This window comes from Poecilia reticulata, chromosome 23 (genome assembly GCF_904066995.2).
Source record: "Poecilia reticulata chromosome 23, P_reticulata-male-v2, whole genome shotgun sequence".
Taxonomy (NCBI): domain Eukaryota; kingdom Metazoa; phylum Chordata; class Actinopteri; order Cyprinodontiformes; family Poeciliidae; genus Poecilia; species Poecilia reticulata.
The window spans coordinates 15,051,401-15,072,123 of record NC_088852.1 but is presented as its reverse complement, the minus strand read 5'-3'; the positions used below and the strand labels follow the sequence as shown (position 1 = coordinate 15,072,123).

At 36.7% G+C, this 20,723-nt stretch overlaps 2 protein-coding genes and 2 long non-coding RNA genes across 8 annotated transcripts in view; 2 read left to right on the top strand and 2 right to left on the bottom strand.

Annotated features, from left to right (window-relative positions):
- The first annotated feature begins 1,172 nt into the window (after positions 1 to 1,172).
- On the top strand, positions 1,173 to 3,961 carry LOC145550189 (uncharacterized). 2 transcript variants are annotated; one of them, XR_014086078.1, is made up of 6 exons: positions 1,173 to 1,520; positions 1,589 to 1,648; positions 2,074 to 2,124; positions 2,236 to 2,427; positions 2,968 to 3,079; positions 3,200 to 3,961. It is a non-coding gene; the product is annotated as an uncharacterized LOC145550189 (long non-coding RNA). The 2 variants fall into 2 exon arrangements; XR_014086079.1 differs by having other exon boundaries at positions 1,175 to 1,520; positions 2,261 to 2,427.
- A 142-nt stretch (positions 3,962 to 4,103) lies between these two features.
- LOC145550190 (uncharacterized) lies at positions 4,104 to 6,205 on the bottom strand. The gene is made up of 3 exons (XR_014086080.1): positions 5,829 to 6,205; positions 4,422 to 4,686; positions 4,104 to 4,298 (listed from the first exon to the last, which is right to left on the bottom strand). It is a non-coding gene; the product is annotated as an uncharacterized LOC145550190 (long non-coding RNA).
- A 1,233-nt stretch (positions 6,206 to 7,438) lies between these two features.
- Positions 7,439 to 10,543, bottom strand: LOC145550188 (uncharacterized). Of its 3 annotated transcripts, none has more exons than XM_081604049.1 (9): positions 9,902 to 10,543; positions 9,265 to 9,315; positions 9,151 to 9,195; positions 9,018 to 9,079; positions 8,870 to 8,933; positions 8,610 to 8,663; positions 8,401 to 8,427; positions 8,162 to 8,315; positions 7,439 to 8,082 (listed from the first exon to the last, which is right to left on the bottom strand). In XM_081604049.1, exons 2-9 carry the CDS (start codon positions 9,277 to 9,279, stop codon positions 7,889 to 7,891), a joined length of 615 nt encoding a protein of 204 aa, XP_081460175.1. In that variant the 5' UTR covers positions 9,280 to 9,315; positions 9,902 to 10,543; the 3' UTR covers positions 7,439 to 7,888. The 3 variants fall into 3 exon arrangements, with proteins under 3 accessions (XP_081460175.1, XP_081460174.1, XP_081460173.1); XM_081604048.1 differs by having other exon boundaries at positions 9,265 to 10,055; positions 10,309 to 10,543; XM_081604047.1 differs by having other exon boundaries at positions 9,265 to 10,543.
- Positions 10,544 to 12,244: 1,701 nt separating this feature from the next.
- Positions 12,245 to 20,723, top strand: part of osbpl8 (oxysterol binding protein-like 8) — a 66,102-nt gene continuing 57,623 nt past the window's right edge. For both annotated transcript variants that reach the window (XM_008401357.3, XM_008401354.3), the window contains exon 1: positions 12,245 to 12,603. The gene's annotated coding sequence lies outside the window, so the exon portion shown is untranslated. The remainder of the gene's footprint in view (positions 12,604 to 20,723) is intronic.

Below are 20,723 nucleotides of genomic sequence, written 5' to 3'. Positions count from 1 at the left end.
AGCCCATGTCAAAAACTGCTACTGCATTTACTACAGAATATACTTTGTAAAAAGACACCAGAACAGCATCTGGATCTTTATATTCAGTTTTGGCGTTCTAGCAGTGTACAACTGCTAGAATCTTGTTAAATCTTTAGCAAACATGCAACTATATATCAATGAATATGTTCATTGAAAGTGACTTTTCACCCATTTTGATTATTTTTTCAGATATAAAATTGACAGTGACATGTCAAATTGTACAGGCTAGAGACATATTGGAACACAAATAAACTGAAAAACTTGGTCAGACAAAAAATTACAAGTCTCATAGAATACCTAGAGATTGTTTTAGCTTCTCTGCACTCGGAAGCAGCTGGGGTAGATCGTATTACGGAGGAATCAGTATTTTTTATGCTTTCTGGAAGAAACATGCACTGTGTATTCTTGATCGTAACCAATAGGATCATCCAGGCTGCTGGCAACTAATTTAAAAGCTTGGCTCCTGGATGGTATGAAATTTATTGGTTGTTATAATAGATATGGTGAGATATGTGCACAACCTGTGCTACCTCCATGTTAGAGTGACATATTACACAACCGGAAATATTAAACTTTACAAAAACATACCTGAGAACAAAGATAACCTCTGCACTGCTCTGACATTAGAAACTGGATTTGACAACATGTAGTTTTAACTAGGATTGTTTGTTTTGTAAAGTGCCTTGACATTGAATAAACAAAACAATTTTAACATGTTTTCAGTGTGTCATAAGAAAATTATAGATGAGTAAAACATTAGGCATGTATAGAAAATAGTTTTAAAAAGTCGTGTCATATATTTCGAATGTCAAGATAAGGGCTGCAGTTCCATATTTCTGCCCCTAGATGGCCACCACGAACAGTTTTAATCAGGAAGGAAGCAATACCTGCAATGGCCGCGAGATGTCCTCATTTACCAAATTATGAGCAGTACCTCTCCCCTATGGAGGACCAAAACTGACATAATAATAAATAAAAGAATAAATATATATACTATATATTTTCTTTTTTATTTCTCCATACACATGACTTTCCATCAAGAAAAATAGACATTTTTTATTTATTATTTCCTAACCGTATTTATTTCTTGATGTATTTATTTATTATTTCCTCGCTGTATTATTATTTACTCCTCCGTATTATTATTCACTCCTCCGTTTTATTATTCACTCCTCCGTATTATTATTCCCTCGTCCGTTTTATTATTCCCTCGTCCGTTTTATTATTCCCTCGTCCGTTTTATTATTCCCTCGTCGGTATACGGACGAGGGAATGTAAATATGTAAATGAGGAGGTCTGCTTTCTATGTCCTGCTCTTCTATTGGGTCAATCAACCGGAAACAGAACGATCAGTCTGCAGATCCATTGTTCATGCCTTTCTACTTTGCGCTTTCGGCCTCAGTTGAGCAGTACCTAAGGTATGGCGGAGTCACATGGTGGACGCTCAGTTTCTGACTTGTTAAGGGAGGCTGCGAATAGGTTGGAGGAGTTGGAACGCGGTAAGTTTTTGGCTAACTATACATTTGGAAATTTGTGGAAGATGTTAATCATACTCTCATTTCATTAGCAACCACCGGTTCTACTCCTCCGACACAAAGTCCCAGGGCCAGGCCAACGCGCAATTTTAGTAAGTGTTCTCTTGTTCCCGTCCTTGTGTGGTTTTTTTTTTTTTTTTTTTTACTATTTTTAATGTAATTCGTCAGCTTATGTTATGTTACTTCGTTATTGTACTTGAGTACATTTATTGAGTACTTTCTCCACCACTGATGGGCGGGGCGGAGCAGCAGGAAGACGCAGGCGGAACCGTATCAGATGGGGAAACGTGGATTGACATACTCCCGTTTCCTCCCACAGTCTATAAACGCGACTGTCAGGTTTATTGGTCTGTCTAAATCAGGGATGTCCAAAATGTTTTTAGTGAGCGCTAAAATGCAGAAAAATAAATGAAGGTATTTAGAGTCTAAATTATCCGTAGTTGTGAGTGTGTGTTCATGTTGCTTACAATGCCAGACTTTCTCACATATTTTGACACATATCTCATTATTTTCACAGCATCAGCAACACCTGGAAATGTTGATTTTGCAGGACGGCATCCGGTTGATGGTGAGCTATTTCATAGTTTTTAAAAAAAGGTTTTAAAAAGGTTTTTAAAAAATTGTCTTTCTTAAGTATGTAACTTTGGTGCTTTGAACACTTGATTATTTCCACCCTCAGCTGAGGTTTCTAGACTGTTTTCCAGCTGGACAAATCTAAGGCATCAGAGACGGACAAATCCCGTCTGTCAGACGACGTATACACACAGTTTCTGTTGTCTTGCACGGAAAGACTCCTCGGTTGTCCCAAGACGACAGGACAAAGAGCGTCTCCAAAGAGCTGGGCTGGGAGAAAAACGCATATGTTTCCGAGGTGGGTTAGTTATGTTACTGTTGCTTTACTATTTTGCTTGTCTAATAATGTATGTAAAATGTTTTAGTTCCATAAATTAAAGTGTGTTTGTAAGGACAAACCAATTATGTGTCTTTAAAAGGCCACACTGGTTTGCAATACATCAAACAATTTTATTTTGACAAGTTTGATACATTCCTTCAAAATTTCTTGCTTAATTTTAAAATGTAATGATTTATGTTTCTTATTTGTTTGTAGAGTGCAGCAATGTACTACTAATGGAATGTCTTTCTTTTGTTAAACATGATTAAAAAACTTATAAAAACATATAACTTCACGTGTTTGTACACGTGAAGTTATATGCACTTGAGACATGTTACTGCACAGTACATACAAATGCATGACACTGTTTACACTTGTATTTCATATGTCTCTTCTGCACATTAAAACACTAAACAAAAGACTTTACACATTCTTAGGCCTACCTTTATACGCATCTTTTTCAAATCTTCAATAACCTATATGTAGATGAATGTTTTTGCATTTCATTTCTTTGTGCAGATGTTACTTGATAACATCAACTGGCCTAATGACGAAGAGATCGATGAGGACATAGTCTCTTTGGAAGATCACTGTCTGATTATGAATTTCCTCCGCAGATTCATCGAAAGTGGTAAGAAATTATTTAAAAATACATTGGGTTTTTTCAAAACTTAATTGGGAAGAGTTTTTTCACAGATGTATTAATTAAATTTTAATCTTAACATAATTTTTGTATTTGTGTGCCGTAAAGGGACGTCGGACATCCTAAGGAATCTACTAACTTTTTGGACTGGCTGGGGTCTGGTCAGCTCCAATCTGGAGATTCAAGTTGTTGACTGCAATCTCCTGCAGTCATCTACTTGCTTTCTGATGTTGAAATTGTCAAAAAATGACAAAACCTATGCAGACTTCCACCAAAACCTTATAGCCAGCATTTCATCAAGCTATTCAGGTTTCGGACTAATTTGAACCAGGCTATTGCAACGCGTTACAAGTTTACGCACTTAGACATGCCCCATGACATTTCTTGTCAAAGTTACAACTTTCTAATTTTCTGTAATGGTTCTGAAGTAATGTGTAGTGCACTTGTTAATGACTCGAGTTTGACAGAACTTTGCATTATTGTTTAAAATATAACTGCTTCAAGTTATTGTACAACTTATTGAAGAGCTTGTTCTTGATGCTATCAATTGTTTACTAAGTTTACCTAGTCATTTGTAGTATCACACAAAAACTTTCAAAATATAAAACCATAGTAATACTTTATTTCTTAGCTTGAAATTAATTAAACCTACAAGCTAAAATCTGATATATATTGATTTATAATGAAAAGTCATATTAAAGGTGTTTTTATTACAGAAACATGTAAGTAGCACATTTAAACACTGAATATTGTTAATTTACAAATAGTTCACATCAAGTTTATTGTCTTTTCAATTACAAAATGTAACTGGACCACTGTGTAAGATTATGTGATGGTTATAAATAAATAGCAAGTTGTTTCTGTTTATAATGGAGTTAATTTTATTAACTTTTTGTCTGAAAAGGAGCAACATACATTATGATAATAAATTACACACTCAAAGAAAATATTTTTATCTAATAAGGAAACAAAGTTGCATCAAATTTTCAAGGACGCTTTTTTGTAGCCTCTATTTACATATTTCAGTGAGAATATCAACTGTCTGTTGATAAACATTTATCACATTAGAAAACAAGGTCGTTGGATCTGGTAGTCTTTCAATTTCCACCCGAGTCAAAGGCCTTGGAAGCTCTACCTCTGGTACAGTCACGCCATCATGATGGTGACCATATTGCCTCTCCCCATCAATACCATACTGGTTGTCAACCTGTCAAAGATTTAAGAAATCGTGATGTAAATAAAATCCAAATTAGACACACTGGAGTTTTTTTTTAAAACACACAAGTTAATTTATAATTAAACTTTGTGAAATGGAACACATTACACAAACCTGTGTGGGGTCGCCATCTTCATGTTGGTTTTGAGACCACAACAGTAGTGGTGACTGGTTCCGTTCTGTACGTAGTCGGTGGTTGTTCCAGCCGTCCATGAAAAATCTCAGATGTCTGTTGATTTGAGGTAAAAAGGTCCAGTGTAATGCGTATAAGTGCACCTCGTTGTCTGTTTGCAACAGGCCCTCGGTCTCCAGGTAGCAGAAAGTTGTATAAAACGGATCCAACACTGCCCCAAATACATCTCTCCACAACCTCTCAATCCTGGATTGAAAAGACATTTTAATGAGAAAGGTGAGAAAAACATAATACACTTATTTAAAGACCAACAACTTTAAATTCTATTTACATTATGTCACTCAATGTTATTCATGTCCTGTAAATGTATTTAGTCATTAGAAAACAAATTGGTTATTTAAAAATCTTTAATAACAGTCTGAGCGTCAATAATTTTCAGCAAATTCAGTCATGTGTACTACAAAAATTTGAAGACACAGACAACTGTACAAAGCCTTGGACTGCTATGCAAGTTAGATGAGTTAGAGCAGTTTAGTCTTGCAGCAGCCCATGACCATGGAGACAAAGACAGCGGAGAAGACGTGAGAGAAAACAAAAGCTAGGGTGTCATGGACTTGCACATCAGCTAAAAGCTACCCTTGCCAAATGATAGCTTGAAAGCAATGTATCATTGCTTTCATGTAGTCCATTAAGCTTCATGGATTACATGCATCTTAATGTAACCACCAAAAGGGAAACAAGAAACAGCTGCTTTCTCTTTTTCTGCAAGACATGGATAAACTATTTTTTTCCTGATAATGCCATAAGGCTTGGAGGGGCTAACAACTTTTATTGCATGACAGGAGTCATGCTCTTACAGGTAAATCCAGTATAGGTTGTGTTTGGATTTACATTAACAGCTGGCTTCACAACGCCACCCTGGTATCCAGTTATTGCTCTGTAGACATTGAGTTCATGATTTTGAGTTCCAGAAGCAGGGTTAGAACAGAGAACGAGCAAATCATTAATGAATATGAATATCTCACAATTCTGAACTTCTTCAGTGAATTAAAGGCTCAAGATGACATGTTTTATTAGTAAAATTTGATATTTGGACATTTGAACACAACAGATCAGAAACATGCGGTCAGGGGAGGCAGAGCGTCAGCTGTCATCATGAAATAATAATATAATAATAACATTATTTATAATGATTTTTGCACCCTGTTTTTCCTTAGCTAAACACTAACATGAATGGGATCTTATGATTTAGATAAGTCAGTACCTCAACAGCCATGAAACATAACCACACGCAACTGAAACAGATGTTCTGTAACAACTGGAATTATAATACTAATATTAAATACAAATAAGTTCCAAAAAGCAAAAGAAATATCACACATGCTTACCTTATACCGTACTCTGCCATTCGCCTGTGAACTGTTCTTTCACTGACCCCAAAAAGTCTGCCAATATCCATGACGGATACACCAGCAAGAAGAAATTATTCCAATACCTCAGCAGGCAGCAAATATCCAGGTCTTCCAACTGTTCTTGTGTGGTACACAGATTGGTGCAAACGGCAAGCCACTTCCTCCAACATCTGGACAACTAATGAGTCAGCATCATTATCCGTGTCTGCAGCTACCTGGACCAGCAACTCCATAAAAACATTGACACGAAAAAGCAAATAGTCATCACTGACTGTGCTACTTTCAGCTAAATTGGCAAGGTGCCTTAAATCCTCAGCAATCCTACGATACATTTCTTAAATTTTTTAAAATTCCTCTAAAAAAGGCAAGTACACCTCGCTGCAGCATGCAGAAAGGGGCGGGGACGGACCACTGTCAGCCTCTTACCTTATATGGAAATGGGACCATTGCAATCCGGAAGTGAAGGGGGCGCTAGTGGCGCTATTTCCTGTACCAGCCGCGTTAATAATAATAATAATAATAATAATAATAATAATAATAATAATAATAATAATAATGTAACGTGGTATGTCCCTTTAAAAAAATAATTAAAACTATTGTTTTTTAATGTTAAAATCACATTAGTAATAAACAACTTAAAACAAGCAACAATAATGAATTATTATGTATATGTATTTATCTATTGTCACCCAATCTAGCTGAAACAAAAGGCTTAAAAAATATTTAGGAACACATTTATCCATCCATTAATTATCATACACGCACGCATGACCCTGGGCAGATCACCAGTCCATCCTAGATTAAGAAAACAGATACCAAATACTTCAAGAACGCTGTAGTTCAATTAATAGATTGTGATGTAGTGAAACGTACTCTTATAATAAATAAATTTAAATCTAAAATATAACTAGTGCCAAAAACTATTATGCTTGGTTGCAGGTGAGCTCAACTATTGTCATTGTTTACCATAAAGTCTCATTGGAAACCTTTCCTGTAAGGACTCCAGCTTAACCAGTAATCTGATAAAAGACACTGGACTGGTGTCCCACTATTCAATTTAGAAATTCTATATCAACTCTACCAGTTGTATTTGATTCACAAACTGCGCTCAAATATTCAATTGTTGCAAAACCCAGAGAGATTTTTGTAAAACTTTAAATGTAGCTTCAAACTGGAAACACTCAGAGAAAGTAGGTTTTAGAAAGTTTATTTGACAAGAGAATGATCCACTGTGGATTAATCATTGTTTCTGTATGAAAAGCTTCTTTGAAGTCACCAGATAAATAAATCAGGCTTATGTGTACATTCTAACGCTCTTCAATTCAGCCAATCAGCTCATCATGCGCCTCCGTCTCAGCCTATCGGCGCCGGTCTCCTCATCTTCTTGAATTACCCTTCATAAAGTCCGGCTTGATGTGAAGAACTGCTCCTCACCCGAGTTTCCATCACCTCCACCCGGTCTCCACCGTCGCTCAGCATACCTTTAATCTTTGTATTATGGTATGTTTCTAACTGAACATGTTTCTGTATTTGGTTGCTTTATTTAAATAAAAACTGTTGATTCTGATTGCTAAAACATAAACGACTGAGGTTTGCAAAGACAATTTTTATTTCTTCCAGTCATTGTTAAAGTATATGAAACGTTACACATGAAATACTGAAAGGTATTATCTTTGCTTGTATTTCAAAATTTTAAAACAAGGTTATCCAATTGTTAAACAATGCTGTTACAATATATTTACAACTACTTTATTGGTTCTACTTTCTCTTTAATATATTAGAGCCACAATGTTACTTTTCCTGGAAACAACAGTTCTACCAAAAAACTAAACAATATAAATCAACTGAACTACAACAAAAGGAACACTAAAAAATGTACATAATGTTTAAAGAACACATTGTGAAAAACTAAAGGATGACAGAACAAATCCAAATGTCAGCAGAACAGATTTACAAAGATGTCACCAAAAAAGAACAATGTGTGACAACTGAAATGTGTGAAAGACTGTGGAAAACAACTATTATTCTCCTTGCATTCAGTACTGACATCCAGGGCAGTGTCCAGGTCTGCCATCACAGTAGTAACGAGGGTAATCTCCTCGTCTTCCATTTCCAGTGAAGCCCACACAGTCTTTATATTGCCGGTTACAGGAAGAACACGTAACAACTGCAAAAGGAATCCGGTTTTCTGCCTTGAATGACTTTGAAAATTTACCCCAGTTGATCTCACCTGTAAATGAATGATAAATTTCATGTAGTTTAAATCTAATTTAACATGTTTTATGTGGAAAAAAGTCAAAGGTTCTTACCATCCAGCCAAGCAAAGCGAGTCCTCTTCCTGAACACTGGGTCAGACACAATGGCTTTAAAGCGCTTGCAGGTTAATGCCAAGGTGAGGTAAGCTGCATCTCCCTGTGCTAGTATCACCTCTTGGAGAACAGCTTCCAGTACATCCAAAGGCATCTGAAAATTACAGAAAAACAGGTGCATTGCAAGACTATCACCAGAATAATGGCTATGACGCATATGATTATGAATGTATCTTTACCTGCAAAATTGGTGGCATCATTTGTACCTGCATGGTGAGAAGCATAAAACAGTAATTAACACTTTGTATCTCTCAGTGTCTTACCCTTTCCATCTCTACTGTCGTAAAAAAATGATGTGCAAAAAATATATTTTCCTGTTTAAAAAAAATCATTTCTGGTTTAAATACAAATCAAAAATAATAGTTATGTGTACATTTTAAAAATTAACCTCAATTTGTGCCTCAGTTGCTTTTGCATAGGTGTGGTCATCAGCACACAGAGTCTGTAAAAAAATATAGATATTTTGAAAGTGAAAGATGAGCCCAAGTCCAAACAACATCAAAACAGTTTCAACCTTTTTAACTGTCCTATCCTGATTTTGTTTCATATTTTAACAATCAAGCATTGCATAAAACTGCATTGTGAACGGACATAATAGAAATTACATGATTCAAAACTACACACTGATGAATTTGAACTAAACCATACCTCATATTTTGCCCCCTCATGAACTTTTTTCCGCTTTCTCTCCTTTTGTAGTTCTTCTTTGGACCTTTTAAAAGGACAAATTGAAGATTTTCTTTAAAAAACTGACTTATGTGTATGATGATGTGGTATATTGCACCATTATTCTTACTTCACAGGGAAGTTTCTCAGGAGAGTGAGAGTCCACCATCTTCGTATTGTCATCATGTCATTCTGTGGACATGACAGGTTCGCATTTAATGACATCTCCAACAGAAAGCATGCAGTCTTATCTGTTTCCTTACCTCCGTGAAATCAAATGGTGCTTCCATCACAAAGTAGAGAGCATACTGTGGAGAAAAATGTGATTATGTCTATACAAACAATACAACAAAATGGTGGGAGGAAGTGGATGTTACCATCACTACAAACATTCCACAGTTGTTGGACAGTCCTTGTTTAGGCAATCCCTGTGGTGTTTGAGAGAACATTCAAGAAAAGAGGGAAAATTTAAATTACTTTAACAATCAAATTAATGTATAAGACAACAGCCTTACCCACACTATTGACTGTAAACATTGAACGGAGGAATGATTGGAAATAAGCAGTCTGGTAGCTCTAAAGAACTATAATTGTCCAACAATAACATCTCACTTATATTAATATTTTTAATTTCCATTTTTAAAATAACTATCAGTGCACATACCTTCATTTTAATTCATGTCTGCAGAAATAAATGGGTAATATTACACTGCACATTATGATCAGTAAAACCGTACTTAATAGTAGATATATCACCTAATACTGTTACTCTTACTAGTGTTTTTTGCAGTTATTTACTACTATAAATATATGAAGTAGAGGGAACTACACCCACCTATGATGGCAGCTTTTAGTTTATAAAAAGTGTTAGACTTTCCAGAAATGTTGGCGTGCAAAAACATATTTCAAAAAGGATTAACCTTTTTCTAGTCTTTTTTATGAAAAAAAAAACCAACTACAAAACTGTTAAGAAGGTAAATAAATAAATGATAGTGTAAGTGTAGCTTTACATACCGTTATGTTGAACCGTAGCAGTTCTTGTTATGTGATTCTGTACCTTGAACGACTCATCGGCTTTGTATGAGCAAAGAGGACAGAAATATCCGTCATTCGTGCAATACGGAATAATCTTCTCTCCGTTACGAATGTTACAAATAGAAACGTGGATCTGTTAAATAAAATAAAAAAACAAAGTTTGAGCATAAAATACACTTATCAATTATACATTTTATTTACTTTTCTATTTTTATCTAATGGTGCCCTGCAGGGAAATAATTAGCTATGCTACATGCTAAATTTAACCTTACCTTCTATGAATTACGCATTTCAATAGTCTACAGCTGTTTATTATATGCTCAACGTCATCTAGAAAAGCGTATTGATTTACTATGTGATAAAAATTTTAAAGAAGGTAAAAATACCTTTTGCTGACTTTGCGCCTTTTCCATTTTGGATCGTGTGCCGAACACATGAACCCTCTCAAAATTCTTTCAATCGGCATCTCAAACCCGCTTCTTTAAGGTATTTATACTAGAAATTAGGAAAATAGCGCCCCCTTCACTTCCGGAGTGCAATGGTCCCATTTCCATATAAGGTATGAGGCTGACAGTGGTCCGTCCCCGCCCCTTTCTGCATGCTGCAGCGAGGACCTTCTCAAAAAAGGTTGCTCTGCTAAGAGAAGCACAGCGCAGGCATGAACAATGGATCTGCAGACTGATCGTTCTGTTTCCGGTTGATTGACCCAATAGAAGAGCAGGACATAGAAAGCAGGCCTCCTCATTTACATATTTACATTCCCTCGTCCGTATACCGACGAGGGAATAATAAAACGGACGAGGGAATAATAAAACGGACGAGTGAATAATAATACGAAGGAGTGAATAATAATACGGAGGAGTGAATAATAAAACGGACGAGGGAATAATAAAACGGAGGAGTGAATAATAATACGAAGGAGTGAATAATAATACGGAGGAGTGAATAATAATACGGAGGAGTGAATAATAATACAGCGAGGAAATAATAAATAAATACATCAAGAAATAAATACGGTTAGGAAATAATAAATAAAAAATGTCTATTTTTCTTGATGGAAAGTCATGTGTATGGAGAAATAAAAAAGAAAATATATAGTATATATATTTATTCTTTTATTTATTATTATGTCAGTTTTGGTCCTCCATACTCCCCTGAAGTGGTTGGGCATATTAAAAATGTCAGATCTTTATTTTACAAGTCAAAGTAAAATATATAACGATTCCTAAGATTATACCCCGATAATTCATGTTACTTAATTAATCTGAACCTGAATGTGCCAAAAATTACTATGCAATAATCGTGTATTTCCCCAAACCTAAAGCACATATACAGCCAAATATCAATGTGACCGAGTTGTTGTTTGTAGCTTTTTTATTTAAATAAATAAATAAATAAATAAATAAATAAATAAATAAATAAATAAATATTTATTTATTTATTTATTTATTTATTTATTTATTTATTTATTTATTTATTTAGGGTAACATAAGACATATTTATTTATTTAGCGCAAGGCAATTATTATCTGCTGGAAAATAAAAAAAAACTATCTTAACTGTGTCCATGCTGAGCGACGTGACAGCGCTCATGAACGATCACGTGTGTGGTTTGTCCTGCCAGGAAAATCAGACGATCGCCGAGTGAGAACAAGGGACGGATATTTCGCCTTGCGCTGCTAAATTTCAACATAATGACACACACGGATGGGTGGGTACCCTTCAAAATAAAGTCCGTCTGCCTTATTATTGAAAAGAATACAGCGTTTGCAATTTACACAGTTTTACAAGGATTCATACAGCCTTTGAGATAATCAAATACTGGAGAGTGTTCCTGTCGACAGCATCGCTCACAACTCTTGGATGTGAGTGATACTGGGATGATACAACATGTATTTCCCCTTTGAAATAAAAAAAGTATTTTTGAATTGAACGTAATTTCAATTGAATGTAAGAGAGAAAACTAAAGGGTATCGAGTCCTTAACTTTACTGTTTTCTATTTAAAAAACCCCAAATGGTTACACTGTAACAAAATTGTAGTACATTCTTAGACTGACATAATTCAAGCTTATTCAAACCATGTAGAAAAATTTAATTATATTTTAAGCAGTTTTTATGTCAAGTACCATAATTACTAATATATTACAGTATGCAAAAATTATTAATGAAAACGAGCAGGGATTTCCCGGTTTTCAACCATTCCTACACCGCTTTCCAAGTTCAACTTGACACTCACAATATGGCGGTTACGGTGGCGTATCCTTCCCCTCTTTCGATGTAACTTTTAATGTGAATTTTTAACCGGAAGTGACGTACCCTTCAACCGTTTTCACGTGTGCCTGCCCCAGCCGTTGACAGAACAATTCTGACTCTGGTTGCTTTTAACGACTCTAAATTGGTTGAGAAATGGACAGCAAAGAACGGGGGGAGGAGTAAAATCGTGAAATTCAATTTGAACTTTTCCGAACTTTAATATTTAAGCAACGCGTCGACATTGCTCCGAAGGATAGAAAGTAGCAGCCTCGCGCCAACCGCTGAATGCCAAGGGACATTAATAAACATTAAGCGTCGTCAGCTAACAGTTAGCAGGCAGAAACACGACCCAGAGGACTGCTTTACTGTTTACCTCTTCCCAGCCTGTCACGCAGCCATAAAGGAGAACCCCAAAGCTTGAAGCAGAGGTGAGTGCAATGTAAACAAATAGGCAAAAACCCTAATTTATTATTATTATTATCATTATTATTATTTTAGCCCAGCTGGTTGTTAAACGCGACTTCCCTAATTGCTAATTCTCTGTGTGTCTGCGAGGGTGACAGACGGACGCTGCAGTCGAGCAACGCGTATTATTATGTAATAAATCAGGATTAGCGGGTCTGGGGTGAGCTCGTAGCAGCAGGTCCATGTCTATACGCTTCCCGTTGCTTTTGTCTCCGAGTCTGTCCCACATTGAGTTCAGAGGTGAAGCTAAAAACCGCGCTGCAAGGATGGCGTGACATGCAGCAAATTGTTTCTGCTTCTGTGCTTCACATTCCTCCCAGTCATCTCATCTTCCCACAGCCTCCTCAGTCCCAGTGTTCCCTTACCACTTTCACCCTGAGTACAAATCTGAGACTGATGGGGGAGACCACTTCCTGTTGGCTCTCTGGTATCAGGTGGCAAATTGCTACCTGATATCAACCTGTGGTGAAACCTAGCCTAAATTTCTTCATGTGCGGTGCGTTACCACGGTAACTATTCTGCATGTTATCACCTGACAACCACAAATGTTAATGGGTGAAGTGTGGTGAAGGATTAAAAAAATATATATTTTACAGTTATTTTTTTTTATTTAATCTAGGGCATGTAGACGTGACAGACATTTAAATTCTGATGATGAAACAAAATAAATAAAGGACGATACTTGGAGAAAGTAGTTTCAAGAGGCTGAAAAAGACTTGAGACTGGGGTAAAGGGGCAACAATCCAATACCAAATCCAAATTTTTTTTCTTTTGAAAGATTTATTTACAAATGACAGAAAATATACAAAAAAATTGGCTTTTATTTCAATAATTTCTTTTGTGATTTCACCCAAATTCAAAGTAAAAAAAAAAAAATTGTAAAACACGATGCTAAACAAGATGGTCCTTTGTGGAACAAAAAATCCAGATTATCCTGAAAACCAGAAAATTTGATTTATTGATATAATAAATTTTTCACCCTGCCCTAGACTATAATGAAATAATTTAGATCAGAACATCTTCGTGGCCTAGTCACAGTCCAGACAAATTTGATATTCAGACACTCTCTGCCCAATCAGAATTATTCTGAGCTAATTTGCTGAAAATGAATCAAATCCATCAGCATAAAGAGTTTCTTTGTGGGGGGGGAGAAAAAAAAAAGTTGACGGTAATTTAGATGACAAGTTTCCACTGTTTTGCCCGTGCCCAACTCTTGTTTTTTGTCCAACATTTCCATATTTCCATTCGCTGCTTGTTTGCGCACGTAAAACCGAAACGGGTCATCCCAGACTGAACTTCTGTTTGTTGGCAGGGAGCAACAGAAGGGCACAAGAGCTCCCGGCTCATTTGCAAGTTAAATGGAGTTTCCGCTCAACCCTGGCGTCAGAGCCATGGCGCCGCCCCGCTGCCGCACGCTTAGCTTCGAATTTGAATAAAGTCTTGTGTTTTGGAACAGCAGAGAAGCTGATGTTGGAAGAAAACATTTTGCTGTGGGTTGTGTGTGTTTAAAAATAGGCTAACCAGAGAGGAAAGATGCAACTCTGTGTTGACAGCGGATGTGCTCACTTCCTCTAAGTGTTTGGCCTTTTGAGATCAGTTGATGTCAAGTCATGAAGGAAATGTGTTTTTTAGGAGTCTGGTTGCCATGGAGAATAGGTCTTTAGTGGAGTATTTACCTCTGGATGTGAACTTGCATAACCGGAGCTGATTAATTATGCCGAGTGCACCGCTTGCCGTATGGAAAGACGCTGGAATAGATGACGTTTGCAGAAATTTCATATAAGTAATTCTTTGCTAAATCAGCTGAATGTGCATAAATTCAATTATTTAGTTGATTCATGTTTCTATGTGTAAGACGAGTTCCTTAATAAGGATTTTAGGGCATTTTTGACTCCTTAAGACACTTCAGAGTTGGCCTAGATCATGTCAGGCCTATAGATCATGTCAGTGCATCAAAGTCTGCAATAAGAATAAATTAATTAATCACCCAATAAATTAAAACAAACTCAATTTCCATTTGCGTAAATTATTTTTTTTCTCTTTTCTTTCTCTCTTTGTACCAAAAACTGGTGCATTTATCTCAGCTTGCCCTTTTTTTGAAGGACAATTTTGTTTATTGAGACTTCATGATTCATTTCATTTGTTGCTTATTGGATATTTGAAATGCTGTTGAGTTCCAGTGTTACATTCTCAATAGAATTTAAAGTTTCTTGATCTTTGAGTATGTATTCTCGCATCATTATTATGCCATTACCATTATGTTAACTGAAAATGGTCTCAAGACAACAATATCATTTATTGCAATAACTTCTAGGAGAATTTATCAGCAAAATTTGTTATTGTAACAGGCCTCGGTTGTCATGCTTGTATAAATAATCTCTTGCAGTATTTATTTATTAATAAGTAATAAATAAATGTATTGTTTGCTGAGCTGCAGGCCTTATGTGTGACTTGTGTGGACCTTTTTATTTTTCCATGGAAGTCATCGGATTGTGTAGCATCAGAAGGTGTGTTTACATGCACATCAATATTCAGGAATGATCCCGATTAAGTGCTTACTCAAAATGACATGCAGTCATGTGAAACAAGCGTTTGCTGATCACCTTAGCCTGAAGGTCACATTCAGAGTTCAAACTAGGGTCTCTGGATGCCATCACTGTTTTGTAAAACGTAATAATCCGTTGCATTTGGTTGGCTGCCAAAAAGTAGCATGGACTGTTATCACATCAGATATAGATATGGAGGCGCTTAAGTGATAAGGAAATGGAAGAAGGAGATAAATGGGCCTCAGGTGCAAATCTCTTCCTTGTTCAACAACTACTGCTGTTGATGTATCAACCCACATTTACCACTGTACCATTGTAATATTTCTCCTAATATTTGGATAAAAATCGACATTTCTGCTCAGGGTTGATTTCTTGACAGTTGTGAAATTAAATTACTGTCAATTTTTGACAGCAATCACGATCAAACCAGAATCACTAACTGTGTTTCCATTACAAATGTGCGCAAAACTTTGTCGACAATTTGCTAATGTCGAAAAGACACAATTTGCAATTGTGGCGTTCTCATTAAATCAGAAATGCAATTAAAATCACACATGAATCAGGTTGCGAAATACACCAATTTTGATACAGCTGAAAAACCATCACAACCGAGCGCAACGTTTTTTTAAATAGAAAAATGTGATTTTTTTTTTGTAATTGGCATGTCTCCATGAAGCAAATTTAATTTCATATTTCCAGTACGTGCAAATATATGATCAAGGGAAATGCAGATATATGATTAGTAATAATTTCCTGGAGATGAGACTGGGTGATACGGCTTTGAAATAAAATCTCAATCGTTTTTTGAATTTTTTTTTTTGTCCTTAAAAAATTACAAGTGACAGAAAATATCTTAAAAAAACAGGCTTTTATTTCAGTAATTTTTTTGTAAGTTGACCTGAATTCAAAGTCGGGAAGTTAAACAGAAGCTGTAAAACAAGCTTACCAAACAAGCTAGTTCTTCTTGGGTGAGCTAGCTAGCTAACTGGAGGATTGTTTTTATTGGAGATATAAAACTCCTGCGATACAGTACATTATGAATGTGTCGTAGTAGATAAATTCTAGGTTAATTAGGCAAGATAGAAAGATATACTATTATTTTAAATATGTGTCCTAATATTCACACCTGATTCAAATACAAAGAAGCTTTTTCAGGATTTACTCAGGAGATAATTCAGTCATGTGATGCCAGCAGGATCCAACAATCAGGGAAACGTTTTTGTCCTCAATCTAATATTTATGTGAAAAATATCTCCATTGTCGAAGAAGAAAACAACCCCTCCACAACAGACCTCATCTCTTCTGTCTCCAGAGCATTTTGCGTGGATCGTAACTAAATCTTTGAGCTTATGAGGTTATCGAAATGCCAAGGCTGATGCGTTGGTCGAGGATAATCTCTCCTGCTGGGACGCTCAAGCCGCTGGCTGTGTTTGGCTGATTGGATCCATTTGTTCTGGCAAATGCCAGATGTGCTCGAGGAGTTGTTGCCTCGCGCTTCACGCCAACGTTGATTTCCCAGACAGCAGCACCCGAACCAGAACACAGTTCAGCCTGTCTTTCCCCCAGTGACCGCCTTTATTAGCCTCCTCGCGCCCCAACCCCCTCCAGAAGGTTAGCAAAGCCGTACTGATTTAAACAGCTGCTTAAATTCCAATAAAACCAACTTTTCATCCCAGCGTCTCTTTGCTTTCACCAGTTCTCATGTGTCCAAGGACACTGAACAAACAGAGCGTTAATTAGCTCGGTTTCTAACGTATACAATCTTACAGGGTGAAGGTGGAGGCGGTATTGTTGGGCTATGGGCACCTCAAGGCTTGTTTGTCGTGTCCCAGCACATTACCTGGACTGTCCGTCCTCATTAGACTCTCAAAACATTTCTGTGGCTAAATTCTACAGTCTGCTTTATCTTCGCTTTTGGGGGCCAATCAGCACCAAAGAACAAAATGAATGATGCTCCAGGATTGGCTGCTTTGTGTTAAGTAGCATTGAATCAAAATATTTCAGCTTCGCAAGCTGTGTTTATTTATTTATACTTTTGATAAAACAAAGAAATGCAAAAATAGGTGAATTTTCTACAAATAATTTGGAGTTACGTTCTACAAATCCAAAATCTGCAAATATGTGAATCTGAGAATGGGTCGGGGTCAGCTGTAGTAATCCTTTCTTCCACATTCACCCGGACTGGGGCTCCAAATTAGTCTCATCTTCTACAAAGCTCCGGTTCGGTCTTAGCTGAGTTTAACTTACTTCATATCACAATTCTTAAAACTAAACATAGTGGAAAGACCAGGCAAAGTATAACGTAAAAAAAAAAAAAAATCAGTTTTTTTTTAATGTAGCATAATGCTTTTGTAAGAAAAGATGAACTTATCTGACTGCTTTGTACACGTCTTCACTATGGGAGGCCTACAGATATGTTTGATTTATGTCATTAGCATTTCCTGCTTCCGTCTTTTCTGTTTTTAAAAAGCCTGTTTATGTATTTCTGTTTTCTTGTTACATTCCTCTGACCCCTCTTTCACATTCCCATTTACTTAAAGCAAATGAGGGAGGTCTTCTTTCAGAACCTATGATGGAGTTAATGTAAAACATTGCAACAGAGACTGCATTAGCCACTGCTTCAAAAATTTCTTCAAAGCTAATTCTTTGCTTGTTGTTCTAGCTTTATTAAAAAACAACAAAAAAAACAACGCTGTGTTTTACAGATTAAGAAATCGTGAGAACGGAAGTGGTCCCAGTGAAAACGAGAAGTTGCATTTTCATGATTAGTTTTTCTGTATGGTGCTTATTTGCGAAGGGTTTGTGCATTATGACTTAAAATTAAAAAAATCATCTGTTGAGGCACTTTAACAGCTTCCCTTATTTGCATAATGAAAAGGAAATGCACGCGAGGACGTGAGAAGGCGTCGGAGGAACGTGAAAAAGAACCACAGAAATAAACATGCCTGAGAAAAGAAAGACGAGGGAAAATTGGAAGAAGGAAACGCAATACTTTGTAGCATTAGAAAAGAATTAGTGGTCTGTTTAAGGAAATAAAGAGAAAAAAAAATACAGGTTCCGTAACTTTAAGTAGATTGAGCTTTTATTGAGCTTTTTTAGTCATGCTGCACATTCAAAGCCTCAGTCACCAAGCAACACTACCAGTAAAAGAAAGCTTTTTAAAAATGTCAATAGAATTTACCAGTTTCTTAATATACCCACGGAGTTGGTTAGAAACACTCATTTATGTAAAAAAAAAAAAAAAAAAAAATCAACACACAGTCCACACAAATTCTGTTTCATTAGCAAGGAGCCAGCACCAAAGGGCATTTATTGTGGCGTCACCAATGATGCGCCGCTGCTAGACGGCATCCGGCAGTCAGGCAGTCAGTCACAACACTGACCGGATGCCAATAAACAGAGGCATTAGATGGCATTAGCAGACTCTTGCTGACTTAGAAAAAGGTCATATTCGTAGGTTTTCATGTCTTGCAAGGGGTCATTATGTTGGGCACACTCACAGTGAGGGTGACGGTATGCCCTCGCGTATCCACTAGTTACCACTACAGAATGCAGAGAAGTGTGCTGATGACCATAATAAGACAATTATTATAGGACATGATTGCCGCCAATCCTTGACCAACCAGTGTTGAATTCAAAATCGGATCGGCGTTTGAATTGAAAATGCAAGACGTCAGGACATGTCTATTCGTGAGGCTGTGAGCATACCGAAAGTTATTGCTGTTAATTTGCTTTTGTAGAGCTTTCCACCTCTCTGTTTGTCATTCAAGGTGTTGGATTTGTGAATGTTGGCAGACTTAAGGGCAGGGTCTACATTCTTTAGGGAAGACTGCTTTGTCTTAGTTAACTATACATTTATTGTTTTATGTGGGAGAAAGTCCTTAGATGATATGAGTTACAAAATTTAGTTTCCTCTTGGAATAAATAAAGTATTGTTGAATTAAACTGACAACTTTTCATATATTTTTGAGTGCCATGATAATATCTTATTAGCTTTTTAAGAGGGATGAGAATCAACTAGAATTTGTCGTCAGGTCAGACCTCTCAAATGGCTATTCACTCAGACGATATTTTAATAAGTCGATGATGTACCGTACCAGCATCTGCTGCGAGTTCTGAGACCTGGTTGATTAAAAGTTTTAGAGAACTCTGAACTCTGTTGTATAGTTTAGGCTAAACAGGTTGCTCTTGTGTGTGTAGTCTCTAGATAAAAAAAAAGAGAAACTAATTTCTGCCTCTCAGAAGTATCCGGAACCACATTCGGAAAATCTCAGGCTGAAGAATGAAGAAGTGAAAAGCTTCTTAACAGTTATTTCTACAAGTTAAATTATTACGGCAGTGAGTCAGAGCCCAGCCTCACCTCTCACAATGAAATCCTGTTTTTCAACATAGCTGTAACACTGCTGCTACAGCTACAAAACCACACTTTCACTCTACAGCTGTCTAAACTTAATACATATCAGGTGAAATAATCAGTAGAAAGTTTATTTTAAATAAGAATTTGCAAGCGTTTATTTGGATGCGTTATGGGAGTGTTTTTGTTTGTTATGAGCTGAAATTGTGGGAAAACAAACGACCCACCCAAATAAAGTTTCTGTGGGAAACACAGGCAGGTGCGCCAAGCCTGTAATGACCACACCCACCTTCAGACTGTGGACATGTCAGACATTACACAAGGCTGTTTCCAAAAGGCAAATAAAACCCAACAGTGGTGATTAAAAGCTGGACAGATGGTGCCGTTTGAAACGGATCATAGCAATCCTCTGGAGGAGGTATCTGAATTAGTTTCACTGAATCTAATGGCAGCAGTATCTTATTGTGTTATTCATATGTTGGCACAAGTGCTTCTGTCTATAAAATCAGAGCCAGCTTCTGTATTCAAACTTGAACACAGTAGTGCATGATTGTGAAGTGGAAGGAAAATGGCGCATTGTTTAAAACGGATTTTACAAATCAGAATCTGAAAAGTGTTTTGGTGACAGCTTTGGGGGGGACAAATGTCCTTAGACTGATATTTGTGCCCATTCCACTTTGGATAATTGCCCTCTCTCATTCATAGATTCTTAATTGGATTGAGGTTTGGACTTGGATTGAGCCATTCAAACACTTTGATCTAAACCAGTGCATCTCCAGCTGTATCTTTAGTGTCGTTGTTCTCAACGTTGCAGCACGGATGCCATTACACTTTGTTCCCATGACTTATGTTGACTTGTAGCAAACCGCCTCCTTTCAATAATGGCTTTCATCTTGGTAGGTTTTAGGTTTTGCGTCACATGAGCCCCGATACAGTTTCAGTTCATAGCTGACTCATTGATATTTTTGAATCTAAGGACTTTCTCAGGAACTCTAGGTTCTGTTGGTGTTCTGCTGTGTTGCATCCTAGTTGTCTCAGTCAGGCACCAGAGCGCTGTGCACAGCTGCAGCTCCTTTAGGATTGCACAATGCGTTGCTTTTGAAGAGTCTATTTGATACTGTGGGATAGCAAAGTGTTGTTTTGCTAAGCTCTTGTTCTGACACAGTTTGTGGTGTTTAGCAAG

Excerpts from the sequence above, each read along its gene's own strand:
- LOC145550188 (XM_081604047.1), bottom strand. The coding sequence starts at position 9,336 with ATGTTCTCTCAAACACCACAGGGATTGCCTAAACAAGGACTGTCCAAC. Across the intron at positions 9,196-9,264 it reads GTGGAATGTTTGTAGTGATG|TATGCTCTCTACTTTGTGAT; the intron begins GTAACATCCACT and ends TTTTCTCCACAG. Across the intron at positions 8,083-8,161 it reads TCGCTTTGCTTGGCTGGATG|GTGAGATCAACTGGGGTAAA; the intron begins GTAAGAACCTTT and ends ATTCATTTACAG.